Source organism: Oncorhynchus mykiss, chromosome 2, assembly GCF_057628025.1.
Source record: "Oncorhynchus mykiss isolate SJ-2025 chromosome 2, ASM5762802v1, whole genome shotgun sequence".
NCBI classification, from domain to species: domain Eukaryota; kingdom Metazoa; phylum Chordata; class Actinopteri; order Salmoniformes; family Salmonidae; genus Oncorhynchus; species Oncorhynchus mykiss.
The window spans coordinates 9,129,960-9,149,534 of NC_143023.1; the positions used below are offsets into that span (position 1 = coordinate 9,129,960).

Here is a 19,575-nt window from a genome sequence, read left to right on the forward strand (position 1 = left end):
TCTCTTCCCTTTATAGTGCACAACTTTTGAACTGGGCCCATAGGGTCTGGCTCTGGTCAAAAGTAGTGCACTAAATATGGAAGAAGGTGCCATTTTGGACGCAAACAGCAAAGTTCACATCATAAAATGCAATGTAGTGAGCATCATGTTACAATGAAGTCCTATGCAGATGAAGAGGTACTTTCACTTACCATCCTCCATTGCAGACTTGGACAGATCAGTCAGGCTGTCCATCACCATGTCTGTCATCAACTTGATGACCTGATCCAAAACCCTGTCAGCGGTGGGTGGCATAGGCCTAACCACACACTGCCCCAGGAGTCTGCTAACAGAAGTCTGGGCAAAGCTGTAAACGAGCTCTGACGCATCGTCCTTTGACAGCTTCCTCAGTGCTGGCTTTGGCAGCGCTGGTTGAGAGAGGCTTCTGTGGCCAGTCGTGGATTGAAGCTGGCGGCTTATGGTTATCTCCTGAATGAGACCATGGACCTTTGCGATCAGGTTGCCAGACGCATCTTGAAGGGCTTCAATTGACAGGAGTCTATCCAGATGTTCTTCTGCTGAAGTCATCTCTGGGTCGTCTGTCTTCAATGTGTCCATTATAGTTTTCACTATGAGACTGGTGTCAGATATGTTTATTTCTTGTTGATTCACAAGCGCTGACTGTGAACCTGTCTTGTCCATTGCGTTAGAGGTATGGCATTCTGTCCTTGTGATCTCATTGGCAGCACTCATGTCAGGCAACAGGTCAAGGCTCTCCAGTAGAGAGTCTAACATGTTAGTGGTTATCAGACGCTCCTCCCTTGCATTCTGCCCAACAGATGAACTCTCAGAGTTGGCCAATCTGCACTTGATCACATTTAGGATCAAGCTGAGCGTCTCCTTTGCAGTTTTGCTAAAGCCTTCTTGGCTGACTGCCACTGTTCCGTCTTGTAGAGCCACAAGAGGTTCACAACTTGCACTCAATCCACTACCATGGAGAGGAGAGGTTCTCTTCAAACTGGTGTCGCTCACAACTGACATACTCCTGGTAGGCAGAGTGACATCCTCACTGCATGTGTCAATTACATGGTGGTCTGTGGAGGAGCCACTCGAAGACACAAGGGCTTTAGACCTTTTAGTCAAACTGACTTTTGAAAATGGCTTCTCACTTCTCACAGACGGAGGGCGGCTCCTGTCCTTAACAAGAGCAGTGTCAGGGGACTTTGAGCATCTGAGTGTCTCCACAGGGGTGGAGTCCAGCACATCTTTGGCTGTGGTGACTGACACGGGTGGAAAAGACAAAAAGACGTTCAGTCTATCCTTTACTCTGTGGTACATGGTATGAGCAGCATCCAATAAGGTGTCAAAGACAACTCTGGGATTGAGCTGGGACTGCAGCTTTTTCTCTCCTAGTGGGAAGGAGTCTGTGTCCTCCACTGTGTACCGGGATAGACTTTCAAGGTCTTGCATGATCATATTCACTATATCTTCAGTTGTAGAAACCACATGGTGTGAGAAGGTGCTGCTAGTCATGCTCTGTGGCAAAGAACAGTTGGCTTCGCTAGCAGCTCTGAGAATGGCCTCACGCACAATCAGTTTGGCCGTAGCTTGGAACTCAGCACTGTGAAAGCTCTGGATGGAAATGTTAGAGGATCTGCTGGCTGCACTACGAGATCGCGTGAGCCTGGCAATCTTGGCTGACGTCCCGTCACTCGAAATGGTGAGGCTCTCTAATTTCGAAATTATAGAGTCCAACTTCTGGTTGAAGTCGAAGGATGCATTTGACATGCTCTCGCATTTGACTTCCTTTGAAGTCTCCACCCTCAGCACCGAGATCACCTGTTTGATGACCCCTTTAGTGCAGGTGTCGAGGGTGAGCTGGTGGGCTGAGGACATTGAAGAGGTATTACTGTCTGTCTTCTGTACAGGAGATACCTCCACAGTGGTCTCAGTTACAAGTAGTCCAGTGTCATATAACTCAATTTGCACAGGAGTATTTTTTCCCTCAGTGAGAAGGTGAGAGGTGAAAAGCTTCCTCAGTTTGTCCAGGGTTTTGGTATAAATCTTCTGGGAACCTGAACTCACTTCCATCCAGAACATTTTGCGACCTGATTTCGTACGCATGGAGGTCTTATTGACCTCAGATACCTCATGCAGGTCGGAAATAATTCCACCAAATAGATCAGAGGATGCATCCTCAATATTCTCAGAGGAAACGCAGACAGACAGAACTTCTGACAGTTTCCCAGTGTCGGTTTTATCCAGCACGCTAGTATATGTCACAGCTGCATCCTGAATGACCTGAGTGATGCATTGCTCAGCTTTGACGATATACCCCTCCACTGGTTGACCATGGAGGATGTCAACTTTATCAACAGGGAGCACATTCTGAATACTCACATTCTCCTCTGATGGGCGTGGGCTGTTGAAGATAATGCTCTCAGTGACCATGTTAGAGGAGGCGAGAGATGAGTCGAGAAGCAGAGACCTGTATATTGTCGAGGTGGAGATCTCTGGGTGCTTAATCATAGCAGCCTCCTCCAAAATGGCCGACGGGCCCTGGAGGATGTCAGAAATATCCATGTCCTCAATGCTCTCTACCAGAGACGATAGTAGGTCTCTGGCTGACAGGTCGGTTGGTCTCTGGTTCTCGAGCTCCATTTTGATTGCTTGACAGACCGTTGCTGCAGCAACAGCAGAGCTACAACACAACTGCTTCAAGGTGGAGTCAGAAATAGATGACAGATCTGTCATGGACATGGTGGAGAGTTGACTCTCAGAGACAAAGGGTCTGAGTTTGACAGACACCTGTCTGACCAAGTCCCCAGCAAGAGCTCTCATATCTATTGCTCCACTAGCTGAGTTGTAGGAGCAGGCACTCTGTGGCCTTGACGGGCTCCTGCTATCCAAAAATCCTGTTATCCCAAAAACCTCAAGTACAAGATCCACAACATCGGATGACACTTCTGACATTCTGTTGTGGGACAGAAATTGACTTGGATGAACGGTGCCTGCATTCAGAGTCCAGTCGCAAACAGAGTTGTCGGACTGACTCTGGACTACTGGAACTAGACAGGTTTCACTTGGACCTTGGCCAAAGAGTTCTGCCATTTTGAGCAGAACTGATCTTAAGACCTTTGACTTGGAAATGTTCAGCAGTGGGTCGTTGTTGGACAGTCTGGTGGACGGTCTGCTAGCCGATCTCTGAACAACTAGGCTTTGTATTTCTGCCGAAACGGCAGTGAGAAAATAGGTCAAGGGGCTGGTCGCTCGTCCCTTGTTTCCTCCGTTGGCTTTAGCCTTAAAGATGCTATCTATGATGATGACTATAACCTGTCCAGCCAGAGGACCCAATATGGCCTCAAGCTCCCTCTCTAACTCAAGGGGAGACTTGTAGCCGTGCGCAATATGCTCTATGGCATGGGAATACATCTTAGCAGACACCATGCTTAGCATTTCTTGGGCAAACTGCTGACTTGCTGAGATACTACCAGACAGCGGACCTAGAGTTCCCTGACTGAAACTTCGCATTAGCTCAGCCAATCTGGAGTTGAGAAGGTTCATTACCAACTCTACAATACCCATCATAAACCTGGTGTCCGTTGGTATTTTGACAGGTCTGTATTTCTCCCGTCTACTCCAACTGGATGACAGTACGATGCCACTCTGCGACTGGCCTCTCTGGACCATGTTGAAGACAGAATCCTCAGAGATTCCAAACACAGAACTCAGTGGTGCCGAGTGGGGTCTGTGTCTCATCTCTCTATCACCACCCTCAGGTGAGGAGACATATCGCTCTTCGTCATCACTCAGCAAAGAGGTCATGGACCTGCAGAATGCACAACAGAAATGAATAGTACATGATAACAAAATACAACATATGATCCAAGAATTTGGAAGTACCTAAGTAGTATTTCTCTCTAGGTGGATCTGGAATGGATATTTGTACTTATAACAAGGGACATGGGAATAATGTTTTTAGAAAGACCTACAAGAAGAGGAGGGGAAAGGGGTAAGTACCTGTGAGAGGAGGGGAAAGGGATAAGTACCTGTGAGAGGAGGGGATAGGGGTAAGTACCTGTGAGAGGAGGGGAAAGGGATAAGTACCTGTGAGAGGAGGGGATAGGGGTAAGTACCTATGAGAGGAGGGGATAGGGGTAGGTACCTATGAGAGGAGGGGATAGGGGTGAGTACCTGTGAGAGGAGGGGAAAGGGGTGAGTACCTGTGAGAGGAGGGGAAAGGGGTAAGTACCTGTGAGAGGAGGGGAAAGGGGTAAGTACCTGTGAGAGGAGGGGATAGGGGTGAGTACCTGTGAGAGGAGGGGATAGGGGTGAGTACCTGTGAGAGGAGGGGAAAGGGGTAAGTACCTGTGAGAGGAGGGGATAGGGGTAAGTACCTATGAGAGGAGGGGATAGGGGTAGGTACCTGTGAGAGGAGGGGATAGGGGTGAGTACCTGTGAGAGGAGGGGAAAGGGGTAAGTACCTGTGAGAGGAGGGGAAAGGGGTAAGTACCTGTGAGAGCAGGGGAAAGGGATAAGTACCTGTGAGAGGAGGGGATAGGGGTGAGTACCTGTGAGAGGAGGGGAAAGGGGTAAGTACCTGTGAGAGCAGGGGAAAGGGATAAGTACCTGTGAGAGGAGGGGATAGGGGTAAGTACCTGTGAGAGGAGGGGATAGGGGTAAGTACCTGTGAGAGGAGGGGATAGGGGTAGGTACATATGAGAGCAGGGGATAGGGATAAGTACCTGTGAGAGCAGGGGAAAGGGATAAGTACCTGTGAGAGGAGGGGATAGGGGTAAGTACCTGTGAGAGGAGGGGATAGGGGTAAGTACCTGTGAGAGGAGGGGATAGGGGTAGGTACATATGAGAGCAGGGGATAGGGATAAGTACCTGTGAGAGGAGGGGAAAGGGGTAAGTACCTGTGAGAGGAGGGGATAGGGGTAGGTACCTGTGAGAGGAGGGGATAGGGGTAGGTACCTATGAGAGGAGGGGAAAGGGGTAAGTACCTGTGAGAGGAGGGGATAGGGGTGAGTACCTGTGAGAGGAGGGGATAGGGGTAGGTACCTATGAGAGCAGGGGATAGGGAAAAGTACCTGTGAGAGGAGGGGAAAGGGGTAAGTACCTGTGAGAGGAGGGGATAGGGGTAGGTACATATGAGAGGAGGGGATAGGGGTAGGTACCTATGAGAGGAGGGGACAGGGGTAAGTACCTGTGAGAGGAGGGGATAGGGGTAGGTACATATGAGAGGAGGGGATAGGGGTAGGTACCTATGAGAGCAGGGGATAGGGATAAGTACCTGTGAGAGGAGGGGATAGGGGTAGGTACCTGTGAGAGGAGGGGATAGGGGTAGGTACCTATGAGAGGAGGGGATAGGGGTGAGTACCTGTGAGAGGAGGGGATAGGGGTAGGTACCTGTGAGAGGAGGGGATAGGGGTAGGTACCTATGAGAGCAGGGGATAGGGATAAGTACCTGTGAGAGGAGGGGAAAGGGGTAAGTACCTATGAGAGGAGGGGATAGGGGTAGGTACCTGTGAGAGGAGGGGATAGGGGTAAGTACCTATGAGAGCAGGGGATAGGGATAAGTACCTGTGAGAGGAGGGGATAGGGGTAGGTACCTGTGAGAGGAGGGGATAGGGGTAGGTACCTATGAGAGGAGGGGATAGGGGTGAGTACCTGTGAGAGGAGGGGATAGGGGTAGGTACCTGTGAGAGGAGGGGATAGGGGTAGGTACCTATGAGAGGAGGGGATAGGGATAAGTACCTGTGAGAGGAGGGGATAGGGGTGAGTACCTGTGAGAGGAGGGGATATGGGTAGGTACCTATGAGAGGAGGGGATAGGGATAAGTACCTGTGAGAGGAGGGGATAGGGGTAGGTACCTATGAGAGGAGGGGATAGGGGTAGGTACCTGTGAGAGGAGGGGATAGGGATAAGTACCTATGAGAGGAGGGGATAGGGGTAGGTACCTATGAGAGGAGGGGATAGGGGTAGGTACCTATGAGAGGAGGGGATAGGGGTAGGTACCTGTGAGAGGAGGGGATAGGGGTAAGTACCTATGAGAGGAGGGGATAGGGGTAGGTACCTGTGAGAGGAGGGGAAAGGCGTGGGAGTTTGTGTGCTGCAAGTAGTTCTTGAACTGGTGCGTCTACTGGGTCCACCACGAAAGCTGAATCTGACGCTGCGGCCAAGAGAGGTCACTTCTCTAGCCTCATTACTTCCTGATCCAGAAGAGCTTGACGAATCAGAGAGCCTGATCTGCATGGTGAGGTCAAGGGCGGGAACGACCACAGTGGATGTAGACTCCATCACCCAATTTGTAATATCCATGCACCTAGCACTAAACTCATCTCTGCTCATCTGAAATGTTAAAAGACCATACAGAGTTAGTTTGTTAACGGAGCTGCACTGCTGCACCATGTGTTTACTCAAGCTAGTCAATTAAAGCAGTGGTTCAGGATGTTCCACAATGCTGGAAAGGGGGGCCTGAGGGAAAAGTTTGGGAACCTCTGAATTAAAGGTCCTGCACGATTTCCACCAATAGGAGTTTGGAATGTTTGGTCCATCTTACCAACATGAACTACTTTAGAAGTGACTATAACTCACCCCGGCACGCATATTCTCACTCAGCAGATTCCAATGGCTGAAAAGTAAATTAAAAAAGGTACACAATTAAACTACATGACATTACCTCTATTCTCTTAGATTACGGTATGGATGGACCTCTACGGAACTAGGCCACATCCAAACATCCCTGATTGGTCCGTTGAGTCCCGTGTATTTGCCCGAGACACCTCACCTCCTTCTCTAAACCCATAGGACGAGATGGTCAAAAGGGAGGGCTTTCTCATCCAATGGGTTTTGAGAAGGAGGCGAGAAGAGAGGACTCGAGGAGAATGCAATTGAGATTGTCCCTATGGGTACGTCCCAAATGGCCCCTATTCCTTAAATACGGAACTATTGTTGACCAAGGCTCTAATAGGGAACATATCTAGGGGATGCACAGGGAACCAAAGAGCAACTAACCCATCCTTCATGTCCTGCACAAAGGTGTGTAGGTCTGGGTAGCTTCTCTTTCCCCTGCTGAGGGTGAGGCTGGTCTGGGAGGCTGCAGCCTTGCGGGTCATGGTAGTGAAGGTCACCACTGCAGCCTGATGGGGACGACAGAAAGCAGACTTAGCCTGGAATTCAATCAAATTCGCCATGCAGTGTTAACGTAATGTCTGTTTACGAACTACTGTCTGCGTGCACAAACAGACATGTACACACACACACACACTGTTATCTGGAAGCATTTACCTTTGCCACTCGTTCAGTCTCCTGGCATTGAGATGGCGCGGCTGTTTCTACATCATCACTCTCCTGCATGACACTCTCTTCTTCGACCTCCAGTGTCAGAGTTGATGTGGATGTCTTCAGATCAACCCGATTCAACTCACTCTCTCCTTTGGCCTCCTAGATTAGAAGACCTTTACTAGCTCAAGCTTGGACAATTCATTTGTCATTTTAATCGTCAATGCGTCATTAAAACACAAAACATCATACCTCCTGTGACTGAGATGGGATGACAATGGCCTCGTCCAACTCACTCTCTCCTTCAACCTCATGTGACTGAGATGGGATGACAATGGCCTCGTCCAACTCACTCTCTCCTTCAACCTCCTGTGACTGAGATGTGCCATCTGTCTTCAGATCAGCTTCCTGCATCTCAATCTCTCCTTCAGCCTCTAGTGACAGAGTTGGGATATCTGTCTCTAGAACAGCCTCTTCCAACTTGGTCTGTCTCTCAACCTCTCTGTGATCTTTATCAGATCTAGATACAGAAAAAGGAATCTCTCTAAGGTCACTATAAAATCACCAGAACATCATGTCAGGTGTACAGTTCAGTTTACCAGTCAAATTGCCGTGATCAGAGGCTCTATCCTTTCTAGTGATTATATTTCTATGGTCACATCATAATGCATCATATCTATGCTTGTGTCCGAAATAGCACCCTATTTCCAATATAATGCACTTCTTTTGGCCGGAGCCCTATAGAGTGCCACAGGAATGAGTCATAATCCCCATAAAACATAGTAGTCAAACAGGGAAATGGTTCCAATCGTTTTTACACCATACACTTTTCCCATAGTGGATTTTAGAAACACTTAAAATAAGGGCTGTGTTTCAGGTAGGCTTACCCTGGTGTGACATTTTGATAACTGTAAATCTCTCTAGGACAAGGTGACCTTTATCAATATATTTGCCTGTATTTACCCCCCAAAAATGAAATGCTAATTATCTGCTAATGTGGCTATCATAAAGAACTACAAATGCCACGATGATCATGCTGATCGAGGCAAAGGTAAGAATCTCTTGATTAACTATCTAATGTTAGCTAAATGTAGTAATTAATAAATTGGCTACATTTCTTTAAATGGCAAATTCTGTGAACTGTTTAGTGCAAGTTTTAAATTGACACAAAACCTGTTAGCAAAGGTGTCAGCTAGAAATGACGTTTAGGAGCTTGCAGGGATTTGTAGTTTTGCATGTCTACTTTGATGCTAATTACAAATTTCGAATCAGAGTAAATAGAGCCAAATGTATTGCTAAAAGTCACCTTGTCCGTGACAGATTTACATGGTTCTAAAAATGGCACACCAGGGTAAGCCTACATGAAACACAGACCTTATTTTATGTGTTTCTGAAATCGCCTATGGGAAAAAATGAATGGTGGAAAAACGATTGGAACCATTTCCCTCCCTGTTTGACTGCAAGGTTTTATGGGTATTATGACACCTAAAAAGACGGGTTGGTTGTTTAGCAACAAAACTGGCATGTAACTGGGTAAAATTGACAAAGTAAATAGACAGGGTTCGCTTAGAACGTTGACAACATGTAAACTATATTTAGTCTCTAAATGTTACCGGCAAACAAATACATTTGCATAATGAGCACTTGCTAGCTGAGGTTTAGAGTCATAACAAGATTCACGCATTCCGGCCATTGATGAGCGAGCGCATGTTTTTCATGACCAGCCAACCAGTGTATGGATCTTAGTTAAAAGTAGTGCACTAGCCTACATAGGGAATAGGGTGCCATTTAGGACGTAAATGTGAAGGTGGTGTCATAGCCTTTGACCCTAGACCCCCATTTGACCCACAACAGATTCTACTGTACCTTTAGCCAACTCTCATGACTCCCCGGCCATAGAATTTGTAGTTTGATATTACAGAATGAATAGCACATAATTTCATTTATTTAACAATATTTAATCCACAGTAATTAATATAAATGGGTATTTCAAAATAATTATAAACTGGGTGGATTGAGACCTGAATGCTGATTGGCTGAAAGCCGTGGTATATCAGACTGTATACCATGGGTATGACAAAACATGTATTTTTTACTGCTCTAATTATGTTGGTAACCAGTTTATAATAGCAATAAGGCACCTCGGGGATTCGTGATATATGGCCAATATACGTCGCCAGACCCACTGACTCCAGGTCATCTACAAGTCCATGCTAGGTAAAGCTCCGCCTTATCTCAGTTCACTGGTCACGATGGCAACACCCACCCGTAGCACGCGCTCCAGCAGGTGTATCTCACTGATCATCCCTAAAGCCAACACCTCATTTTGCCGCCTTTCGTTCCAGTTCTCTGCTGCCTGTGACTGGAACGAATTGCAAACATCGCTGAAGTTGGAGACTTTTATCTCCCTAACCAACTTCAAACATCTGCTATCTGAGCAGCTAACCCATCGCTGCAGCTGTACATAGTCTATCGGTAAATAGCCCACCCAATTTTACCTACCTCATCCCCATACTGTTTATATTTATTTACTTTTCTGCTCTTTTGCACACCAATATCTGTACATGACCATCTGATCATTTATTTATCACTTCAGTGTTAATCTGCAAAATTGTAATTATTCGCCTACCTCCTCATGCCTTTTGCACACAATGTATATAGACTTTTTTTCCTACTGTGTTATTGACTTAATTGTTTACTCCATGTGTAACTCTGTGTTGTCTGTTCACACTGCTATGCTTTATCTTGGCCAGGTCGCAGTTGCAAATGAGAACTTGTTCTCAACTAGCCTACCTGGTTAAATAAAGGTGAAATAAATAAAATAAATATACCATGGCTAAGGGCTGTGTCCTAGCACTTCGGGTTGTAAGAACAGCCCTTAGCCGTGGTATATTGACCATATACCACAACCGCTTGGGCCTTATTGCTTAAATAACATGCCTACCTTGAACTCTTTCTTCTCACGTCCTTGCAAAATCAGCACATTTCCTTGCCAAAATGAACGCTCCTCCAGGACTAGCGAGAATCAGACTGAACTGCTCCCGCGGTTTCTCATCAGTTTCAACGTTAATCAGTGATGACGTAACAATGCTGTACAGATTTGACGCACTTCCAATCTCGTGCTGATGCAACGCCCTGAGCGGTTGAAAGCTCACGCATGGAAATCCTGCGAGTTGTACACAAATGTAGGCTACTATTGCCCTTAAAAATGTCATGTTGTGGACGCAATGCAAAATAAAATAAAATACATAACCCACACCGATAACCCAGAGTTCATCATTAAATAACATTTATTACTCATAAAATATACAGCAAACTTCAGAGACTGAAAGAATTCATGGGAGTTTCGAATTCAGTCACCATTTCATATGTACATGCTAGTTTCATCCGTTTAAAAGAATGATAATGACACGAAAAACCTGTGAACCTGTGACTCTCTTGTTGCTGATTTGGTGAACATAGCAAATGTATTGCACATATTTCCAGTTAAAATTATTTTCAAAAAGAGACAAAAACGGGGATATGAACATTCAATCACATACAAGGATTGAGAGGTTTCATTTTTTGAAGAAGTTAAAGCAAGCAACACCTGTTAAAAAACATTGATTATAAGACCAAAGACAAATAATAGCGATATTTATTTTCCAACAGAAGAAAATCTAAATGCTGCTGTCCTACCATTGGTGTACAGTGTTTCTCCTCTCCAAGGGAGACATGTTTTCCACCTCACATGCCTCTGGATAGTATCAGTGCTTTTCACAAACGTTGTAGTACTTAGTGTGCATCATTGTTGTCGCTCATACAGGTGCCCCTACTCTCCTAACCTCCCCTCAGTAACTAACGAAGGCACAACATGACAAATATCACAAGAAAGAAAACATGAATTAATAATTACCTTTCTAAAATACTTTCTAGAGGCCAAAGGACAGGTAGGTTTAATAATGTAATAGGTCCCTTCAAATAGTCGTGTTGCTCACATACCAGCATCCTAAATGGCACTGCTTTTGACCAGAACCCTATGGACCCTGTTCAACAGTAGTGTACTATTCAGTATAGGGTTCCATTTGGGATGCATTAAATCTTTACAATTACTCATCAGAGCAAATACTACAATTTTTTTATTCCCACAGAGCTTAAGACATGAATGATTTTATTAAAATATTTGTTCATATAAAATGTATGATTTCCCCTCCTCCCACATGGATTACAGACAAGAGGCTAGTGGCGTTCTGACTGTCTTAGTGTGCGGATAAACATGACAATCACTCTCATGAAACTTAAATGAAACATCACTCCTTATGTCTTTTCTCAGCACAAACACTCAGCCCAATTTCTATACTCAAAACAGGTTTTGAAAATGCCGAAACGCAGGTTTCTACCGTTTAGGACCTTTGTGGGTAAAGGTAAAGATGGGGTATAGCAGCAGCAGTTCCTCTGAAGTCCAGTATCTGCTGGAAGGGAACCTGGTGGTACGAGAGGATGAGTGTGGGCCTGTTGTGCTTCCCCCTATCCCTCCCTCTTCTCTCTCACTGTCTGAGGGACTCTTAAGGTTCCTGTGCGGATGGCTTGGTTCGTGCCCTCCCGAAGCTGGCTGTGGTGATTTAAGCAACGCTGTGTTTATGTGTGTATTTGTTTGTGGCCTCTGGCCCACTTCGCTGTCCCTCTGTCCAGTACGTACCGTTGTAGCAGACCCAGTGTAGTGGCGTGTAGCCCTGGTTGTCTGTGATGACGGGGAGGGTCCACACTGACTGGGCGGTGTGTAGGAGCCACCCCAGCACCCCGATGTGTCCGGACAACGCCACCAGGTGGACATGGCTCCGCACCTTACCTTCCCGAACCAGGAAGCTGGCGCTGTGCTGCACTCCTCGTGACCCGTCACCACCTAGGAGGAAGGGAAGGGAGGGGAGGCAAGAATGGATTTGAATAATTTATAATCAATTAAATAATAAGGAATCATAATAGGTATATTTGGGCATAATTTATATTCCATGCTAGATCCCACACCAAAGCCATCCCTAGTAGTTCAATGGCCCCATCCCTAGATCAGAACAAGCCTCCCCCTCTCTTTCTGTGTGTGAGCGCGTACAGCCAACTCTCCTCGCAACCCTTCTGTGTAGAGCTGTTCTGTGCCATTTGTCTTTGGCTTCTACGCTGGCTCCCTTGTTGAAACAGTGAGTACACACAGTCTGTGTGTCCGCTCAGCACCGACAGCGTCAGAGGGGTTCTGATACACAAGACAACAGGTCATATTACAAACTGGTAATAACCAGGCTGAGTCCCAAATGGCAACCTATTCCCTATATGGTACACTACTCTTGACCTGAGCCCATAGGACTTTGGTTTAAAGTACTGTACCAAGTAGGGTATAGGTTGCCATTTGGGATGCAGCCCCAGTTTCAAAATCTCTTTATTTCAGGAATTGTATCCAAAACCCAAGTGACTATTCCCGTCTTGAATGTCCACTGCACTCTGGAGGTCAGCATTTCCAATCAGCAAACGCAAACACTCCGAATGACCGTTGGTTGCCAGAGGAAGATAAACAGAGAGGATATAAGAATGTGAGATGATTGACCATTGGTAACTAGAGGAGGATAAACAGAGAGGATATAAGAATGTGAGATGATTGACCGTTGGTAGCTAGAGTAGGATAAACAGAGAGGATATGAGCAGATTGCTGGACGACTATAACCTTCACATGAACAGACAGATTTCTAGAACAGTGGTGTTGGTAGATGACATCCTCATGATGTTAACACAGCAGATAATAAAGAATTTTGGGGCTGAGGCCATCGAAGCCTGTCACCTGCTAGCTGTACCTGGCTCTGGATAGAAGTCTCCCCTGTGCACTGATCTAGGATCAGCTTACCCTCCCTAGATCCTCAATCATTAGTGGAGAACATGACAAAAAATGACCTTAGATCAGTGTCTCGTGGGCATTTTCACACGATACCATGTAACATCCCTAGAGTGGACATTGTCGTCCTAGCAACATGACCAAACAAATGGCCATCTTGGTCAGGAAAACGTTTTAATTACAGAAGCTCTATGTTTATTTTATTTTTATTTATTTATTTTTCTTCTTGGGCCTCTATAACTATATCTATTGTTTTTATTTTTGTTGTTGTTGTGTGATTTGGATTAATCCCCTCTACCACACGGAAACCCACTAATCTACTGACGGAACGCAAGAGTTGGCTAATAACAGACCTCCATCTTATGCTAGCTTGCTCCTATGCTAGCTTGCTACCGATTTAGCTGTCTAAATCGCCGTGACCCCCAACCAACCTCTCCACTCACTGGACCCTTTTGATCACTCGACGGAGCATGCCTCTCCTTAATGTCAATATGCCTTGTCCATTGCTGTTCTGGTTAGTGTTTATTGGCTTATTTCACTGTAGAGCCTCTAGTCCTGCTCATTATACCTTATCCAACCTATTAGTTCCACCACCCACACATGCAATGACATCTCCTGGTTTCAATTATGTTTCTAGAGACAATATCTCTCTCTTCATCACTCAATACCTAGGTTTACCTCCACTGTATTCACATCCTACCTTACCTTTGTCTGTACATTATACCTTGATGCTATTTTATCGCCCCCAGGAACCTCCTTTTACTCTCTGTTCCAGACGTTCTAAACGACCAATTCTTATTGCTTTTAGCCGCACCCTTATTCTACTCCTACTCTGTTCCTCTGGCGACGTAGAGGTGAATCCAGGCCCTGCAGTGGCTAGCTCCACTCCTATCCCCCAGGCGCTCTCTTTTGACGACTTCTGTAACCGTAATAGCCTTGGTTTCATGCATGTTAACATTAGAAGCCTCCTCCCTAAGTTTGTTCTATTCACTGCTTTAGCACACTCTGCCAACCCGGATGTTCTAGCTGTGTCTGAATCCTGGCTTAGGAAGACCACCAAAAATTCAGACATTTTAATTCCAAACTACAACATTTTCAGACAAGATAGTTGCAATCTACTGCAAAGATAGCCTGCAGAGTTCTGTCCTACTATCCAGGTCTGTACCCAAACAATTTGAACTTCTACTGTTAAAAATCCACCTCTCTAAAAACAAGTCTCTCACCGTTGCCGCCTGCTATAGACCACCCTCTGCCCCCAGCTGTGCTCTGGACACCATATGTGAACTGATTGCCCCCCATCTATCTTCAGAGCTTGTGCTGCTAGGCGACCTAAACTGGAACATGCTTAACACCCCAGCCATCCTACAATCTAAACTTGATGCCCTCAACCTCACACAAATTATCAATGAACCTACCAGGTACCTCCCCAAAGCCTTAAACACGGGCACCCTCATAGATATCATCCTAACCAACTTGCCCTCTAAATACACCTCTGCTGTTTTCAACCAAGATCTCAGCGATCACTGCCTCATTGCCTGCATCCGTAATGGGTCAGCGGTCAAACGACCTCCACTCATCACTGTAAAACGCTCCCTGAAACACTTCAGCGAGCAGGCCTTTCTAGGATATTGATCTCATCCCGTCAGTAGAGGATGCCTGGATATTGTTTTTAAATGCCTTCCTAACCATCTTAAATAAACATGCCCCATTCAAGAAATTTAGAACCGGGAACAGATATAGCCCTTGGTTCTCCCCAGACCTGACTGCCCTTAACCAACACAAAAACATCCTATGGCGTTCTGCATTAGCATCGAACAGCCCCCGTGATATGCAGCTGTTCAGGGAAGCTAGAAACCATTATACACAGGCAGTTGCTTTTTCAAGCAGAAATTTGCTTCCTGCAACACTAACTCAAAAAAGTTCTGGGACACTGTAAAGTCCATGGAGAATACACCTCCTCCCAGCTGCCCACTGCACTGAAGATAGGAAACACTGTCACCACTGATAAATCCACCATAATTGAGAATTTCAATAAGCATTTTTCTACGGCTGGCCATGCTTTCCACCTGGCTACTCCTACCCCGGTCAACAGCACTGCACCCCCCACAACAACTCGCCCAAGCCTTCCCCATTTCTCCTTCTCCCAAATATGCTCAGCTGATGTTCTGAATGAGCTGCAAAATCTGGACCCCTACAAATCAGCCGGGCTAGACAATCTGGACCCTTTCTTGCCAAAATTGTTGCCACCCCTATTACTAGCCTGTTCAACCTCTCTTTCGCGTCGTCTGAGATTCCCAAAGATTGGAAAGCAGCTGCGGTCATCCCCCTCTTCAAAGGGAGTGACACTCTTGACCCAAACTGCTACAGACCTATATCTATCCTACCATGCCTTTCTAAGGTCTTCGAAAGCCAAGTCAACAAACGGATTACCGACCATTTCGAATTTCACCATACCTTCTCTGCTATGCAATCTGGTTTCAGAGCTGGTCATGGGTGCACCTCAGCCACGCTCAAGGCCCTAAATGATATCTTAACCGCCATCGATAAGAAACATTACTGTGCAGCCGTATTCATTGATCTGGCCAAGGCTTTTGACTCTGTCAATCACCACATCCTCATCGGCCGACTCGACAGCCTTGGTTTCTCAAATGATTGCCTCGCCTGGTTCACCAACTACTTCTCTGATAGAGCTCAGTGTGTCAAATCGGAGGGTCTGCTGTCCGGACCTCTGGCAGTCTCTATGGGGGTGCCACAGGGTTCAATTCTTGGACCGACTCTCTTCTCTGTATACATCAATGAGGTCGCTCTTGCTGCTGGTGAGTCTCTGATCCACCTCTACGCAGACGACACCATTCTGTATACTTCTGGCCTTTCTTTGGACACTGTGTTAACAACCCTCCAGGCAAGCTTCAATGCCATACAACTCTCCTTCCGTGGCCTCCAATTGCTCTTAAATACAAGTAAAACTAAATGCATGCTCTTCAACCGATCGCTACCTGTACCTACCCGCCTGTCCAACATTACTACTCTGGACGGCTCTGACTTAGAATACGTGGACAACTAGAAATACTTAGGTGTCTGGTTAGACTGTAAACTTTCCTTCCAGACCCATATCAAACATCTCCAATCCAAAGTTAAATCTAGAATTGGCTTCCTATTTCGCAACAAAGCATCCTTCACTCATGCTGCCAAACATACCCTTGTAAAACTGACCATCCTACCAATCCTCGACTTTGGCGATGTCATTTACAAAATAGCCTCCAATACCCTACTCAACAAATTGGATGCAGTCTATCACAGTGCAATCCGTTTTGTCACCAAAGCCCCATATACTACCCACCATTGCGACCTGTACGCTCTCGTTGGCTGGCCCTCGCTTCATACTCGTCGCCAAACCCACTGGCTCCATGTCATCTACAAGACCCTGCTAGGTAAAGTCCCCCCTTATCTCAGCTCGCTGGTCACCATTGCATCTCCCACCTGTAGCACACGCTCCAGCAGGTATATCTCTCTAGTCACCCCCAAAACCAATTCTTTCTTTGGCCGCCTCTCCTTCCAGTTCTCTGCTGCCAATGACTGGAACGAACTACAAAAATCTCTGAAACTGGAAACACTTATCTCCCTCACTAGCTTTAAGCACCAACTGTCAGAGCAGCTCACAGATTACTGCACCTGTACATAGCCCACCTATAATTTAGCCCAAACAACTACCTCTTTCCCTACTGTATTTAATTAATTTATTTATTTTGCTCCTTTGCACCCCATTATTTTTATTTCTACTTTGCACATTCTCCCATTGCAAATCTACCATTCCAGTGTTTTACTTGCTATATTGTATTTACTTTGCCACCATGGCCTTTTTGCCTTTACCTCCCTTATCTCACCTCATTTGCTCACATCATATATAGACTTGTTTATACTGTATTATTGACTGTATGTTTGTTTTACTCCATGTGTAACTCTGTGTCGTTGTATGTGTCGAACTGCTTTGCTTTATCTTGGCCAGGTCGCAATTGTAAATGAGAACTTGTTCTCAACTTGCATACCTGGTTAAATAAAGGTGAAATAAAAATAAAAAATAAATGTCTACCTGCAGCGTGGATGGGGGTCCTCTTCAGAGTGAAGTCTTTAACCAGGATGGAGGCTTCCTGGTTGATGAGGACGTCAACACACTCCACATGGCTTTTTAAGGCAGCCAGGTCCAGAGGGGTGCGCCCCTGGCTGTCCCGCACGTCTAGATCCAGCAGAGACTGAACCAGGACCTCCATAGCATGGTGGTGACTGTGGTACGCCTGAATAGATATTCACTCTTAATATAATCAATGTCCTAGAGTAGACCCGTGGTACGCCTGAACAGAAATACAGTGCTAGACCTCTAAAGTAGACCAGAGTCTTTCAATCGGGAGCCCATTTTTGCTCCCGCCCAGCATCAACATCGGAGGTTCCTGCCAAGCGTGGGATTGAGAAACAAAAACTCTACTTCTCTTCTGAGGTTGATTAACTCAAATGGCAAAATAAGGAAATCATCCTCATCATCACTGTGTAGAATATGCATGTATTTTACACTAATCGGGAATAGATCGGAATATGGTGTGTGAGTCTGTCTGGACAGTCAACTTCCTGTGGAAAATCTACACCATGCTTGCATCCCAGATAGCACCCTATTCCCTTTTTAGTGAACTACTTTTGATCAGGGCCTATAAGGATCTGGTCAAACGTAGTGTACTAAATAGGGAATAGGGTGCCATTTGTCATATGGAGACCACTACAGGAGCAGGTAGGCTTTACTCACAGCGAGGTGTAGAGGGCTGATGGGAGCTCTGACATCAGAGTCGTTCAGGATGTCTGTCCCTGAGGTTTCAGTTAGTTGAGGAAAGACAAGAACGGCCAGTTCAGACTTGGAAAAAGAACATCAAGAGTGACGATGCGTCCACGACAAACATGCAGCCACACCTTAAAACCTACTGTTGGGTTCTGAGAATATGAAATATACTAATTCATGTCACTGAGGGAGAGAGCTTAATGTATAACGTTTACATTATGTCAGGATATGTTATTGTTAGCCATCAGGCATCCTATGGGTGGGATCCTCTGGGATGAGAAGAGACACAGTCTGGTACCAATCACCATGTCAGCCTTGAGTTGGGGAGGAGTGAGCACTTTGGGGTAGCGGTCAGGTCAGATGAATTGAGGAAGAACAGATATCACCAAGGTTCTGTCTAGCAACAGAGATGCATTGGCTGTTTAGAGGTGTAGGAGCAGACTCAGCATAGGAGAGAGGATTAAATATCAGTGCTTGTGTGAATATGTTTTTTGTCTAATGCAGATGTCTTGACCCTCTGGGAAGAATAAACTTGGTTCAAGCATTCATGGTGTCCGTCGAGTTTTTACTCTGAGAATTAGAACCTAACAGTTGGCACTGCGAGCAGGGTTCACCGCGATTTGCAGTCGAACTAGAGATTAAGAAACAGTGAAACAGAAACAAGGTAAGCAAAGTTCCTACACCCGTTATCACTAATTCTGACATCTTGGGGAGATGAGAGTCGTAGGCTGAACCAATTATAGGGTACGAACCTAGAAAGCCTGAGCTTATTCAGTAGTCCCATTGTATTACGACCGGTCGTAGCTTTGTGGTATATGGTAAGTCCCGGAAGGTAAACCCAAACCTGTAGAGGGTAACTCCTAGGGGGTAAATCCCGAGTAGGTTGGTTCCTGCTTGTACTATAAGAATAGGGTGAGTCCCGGAAGGTAAGCCCGAGCAGGCAGGTACCTGCAAAGGGTAAGTCCTAGGGGGTAAGACCCGGGTGGGGTTGGTTACCTGCTATACCTGTAACGAGAGGGTGAAAGTCTCAGCCGCAGTGGCCATGCGGCAGTAGAGTGGGTGTGGATGGATAAAGTGACATGCTTGTGTACTAGGATAAAATGTTGCCATTCAGGGTTAGAAGAAAAGCAAAAAGATACTCAAACGCTGTTGGATTTGGGTGTATTAGCAGTAGCAATAAAGAGAGGTTGGTTTTATGCCCTGTTGGGGTGGGGAACCATGACAGATTATGTGGAAATAGGAAGACAAGTGTGAATCATTTTGGTAATGTGTGTTATCAACAACAGTGATATTTGAACAGATTGGAGATGACTATCCATAACAATAAAATCCTTCATACAGTGAGGTTAGGTTACCATGCTTGTCCTGCCCCACAGCTGTAGACACAGCCTTCTCCAGGTCCTCAGACACTAGCTGGAGATCCATTACAGGATGTCTGTCACCTCACTGAGCCCCTATTGCAGGTTAGGGGTCACATCCACTTGAATGTCCTTCATATGACGAACCTCCTACAGAGCAAATGAGGAAAACATGATATATTAGGATTTATGTTAGTAGCAATAGAATATGGGAATTTTATCTCAACGCTACCTACAGCTAACATATTTATTTATGTATGTGATCTATGTAAATA

The 19,575-nt window shown here is 45.8% G+C and overlaps 1 protein-coding gene across 1 annotated transcript; it reads right to left on the reverse strand.

Moving 5' to 3' along the window:
• Positions 1-10: 10 nt before the first annotated feature.
• On the reverse strand, positions 11-17,388 carry LOC149984819 (uncharacterized). The gene is made up of 8 exons (XM_090185853.1): positions 17,211-17,388; positions 11,941-12,148; positions 7,519-7,786; positions 7,273-7,428; positions 7,000-7,124; positions 6,580-6,616; positions 6,059-6,333; positions 11-3,808 (listed from the first exon to the last, which is right to left on the reverse strand). The coding sequence occupies exons 1-8, from the start codon at positions 17,386-17,388 to the stop codon at positions 184-186; spliced, it is 4,872 nt and encodes a 1,623-aa protein (XP_090041979.1). The 3' UTR covers positions 11-183.
• Positions 17,389-19,575: the final 2,187 nt, after the last annotated feature.

What these genes read in the sequence shown, in the direction of transcription:
- LOC149984819 (XM_090185853.1), bottom strand. Translation starts at nt 17,388, where the DNA reads ATGGAGGTCCTGGTTCAGTCTCTGCTGGATCTAGACGTGCGGGACAGC. An exon ending in TGGGTCTGCTACAACGGTAC is followed by an intron (nt 7,787 to 11,940) that starts GTACTGGACAGA and finishes TTCTGTATCTAG; the next exon opens with ATCTGATAAAGATCACAGAG. An exon ending in AGACTGAACGAGTGGCAAAG is followed by an intron (nt 7,125 to 7,272) that starts GTAAATGCTTCC and finishes CGTCCCCATCAG; the next exon opens with GCTGCAGTGGTGACCTTCAC.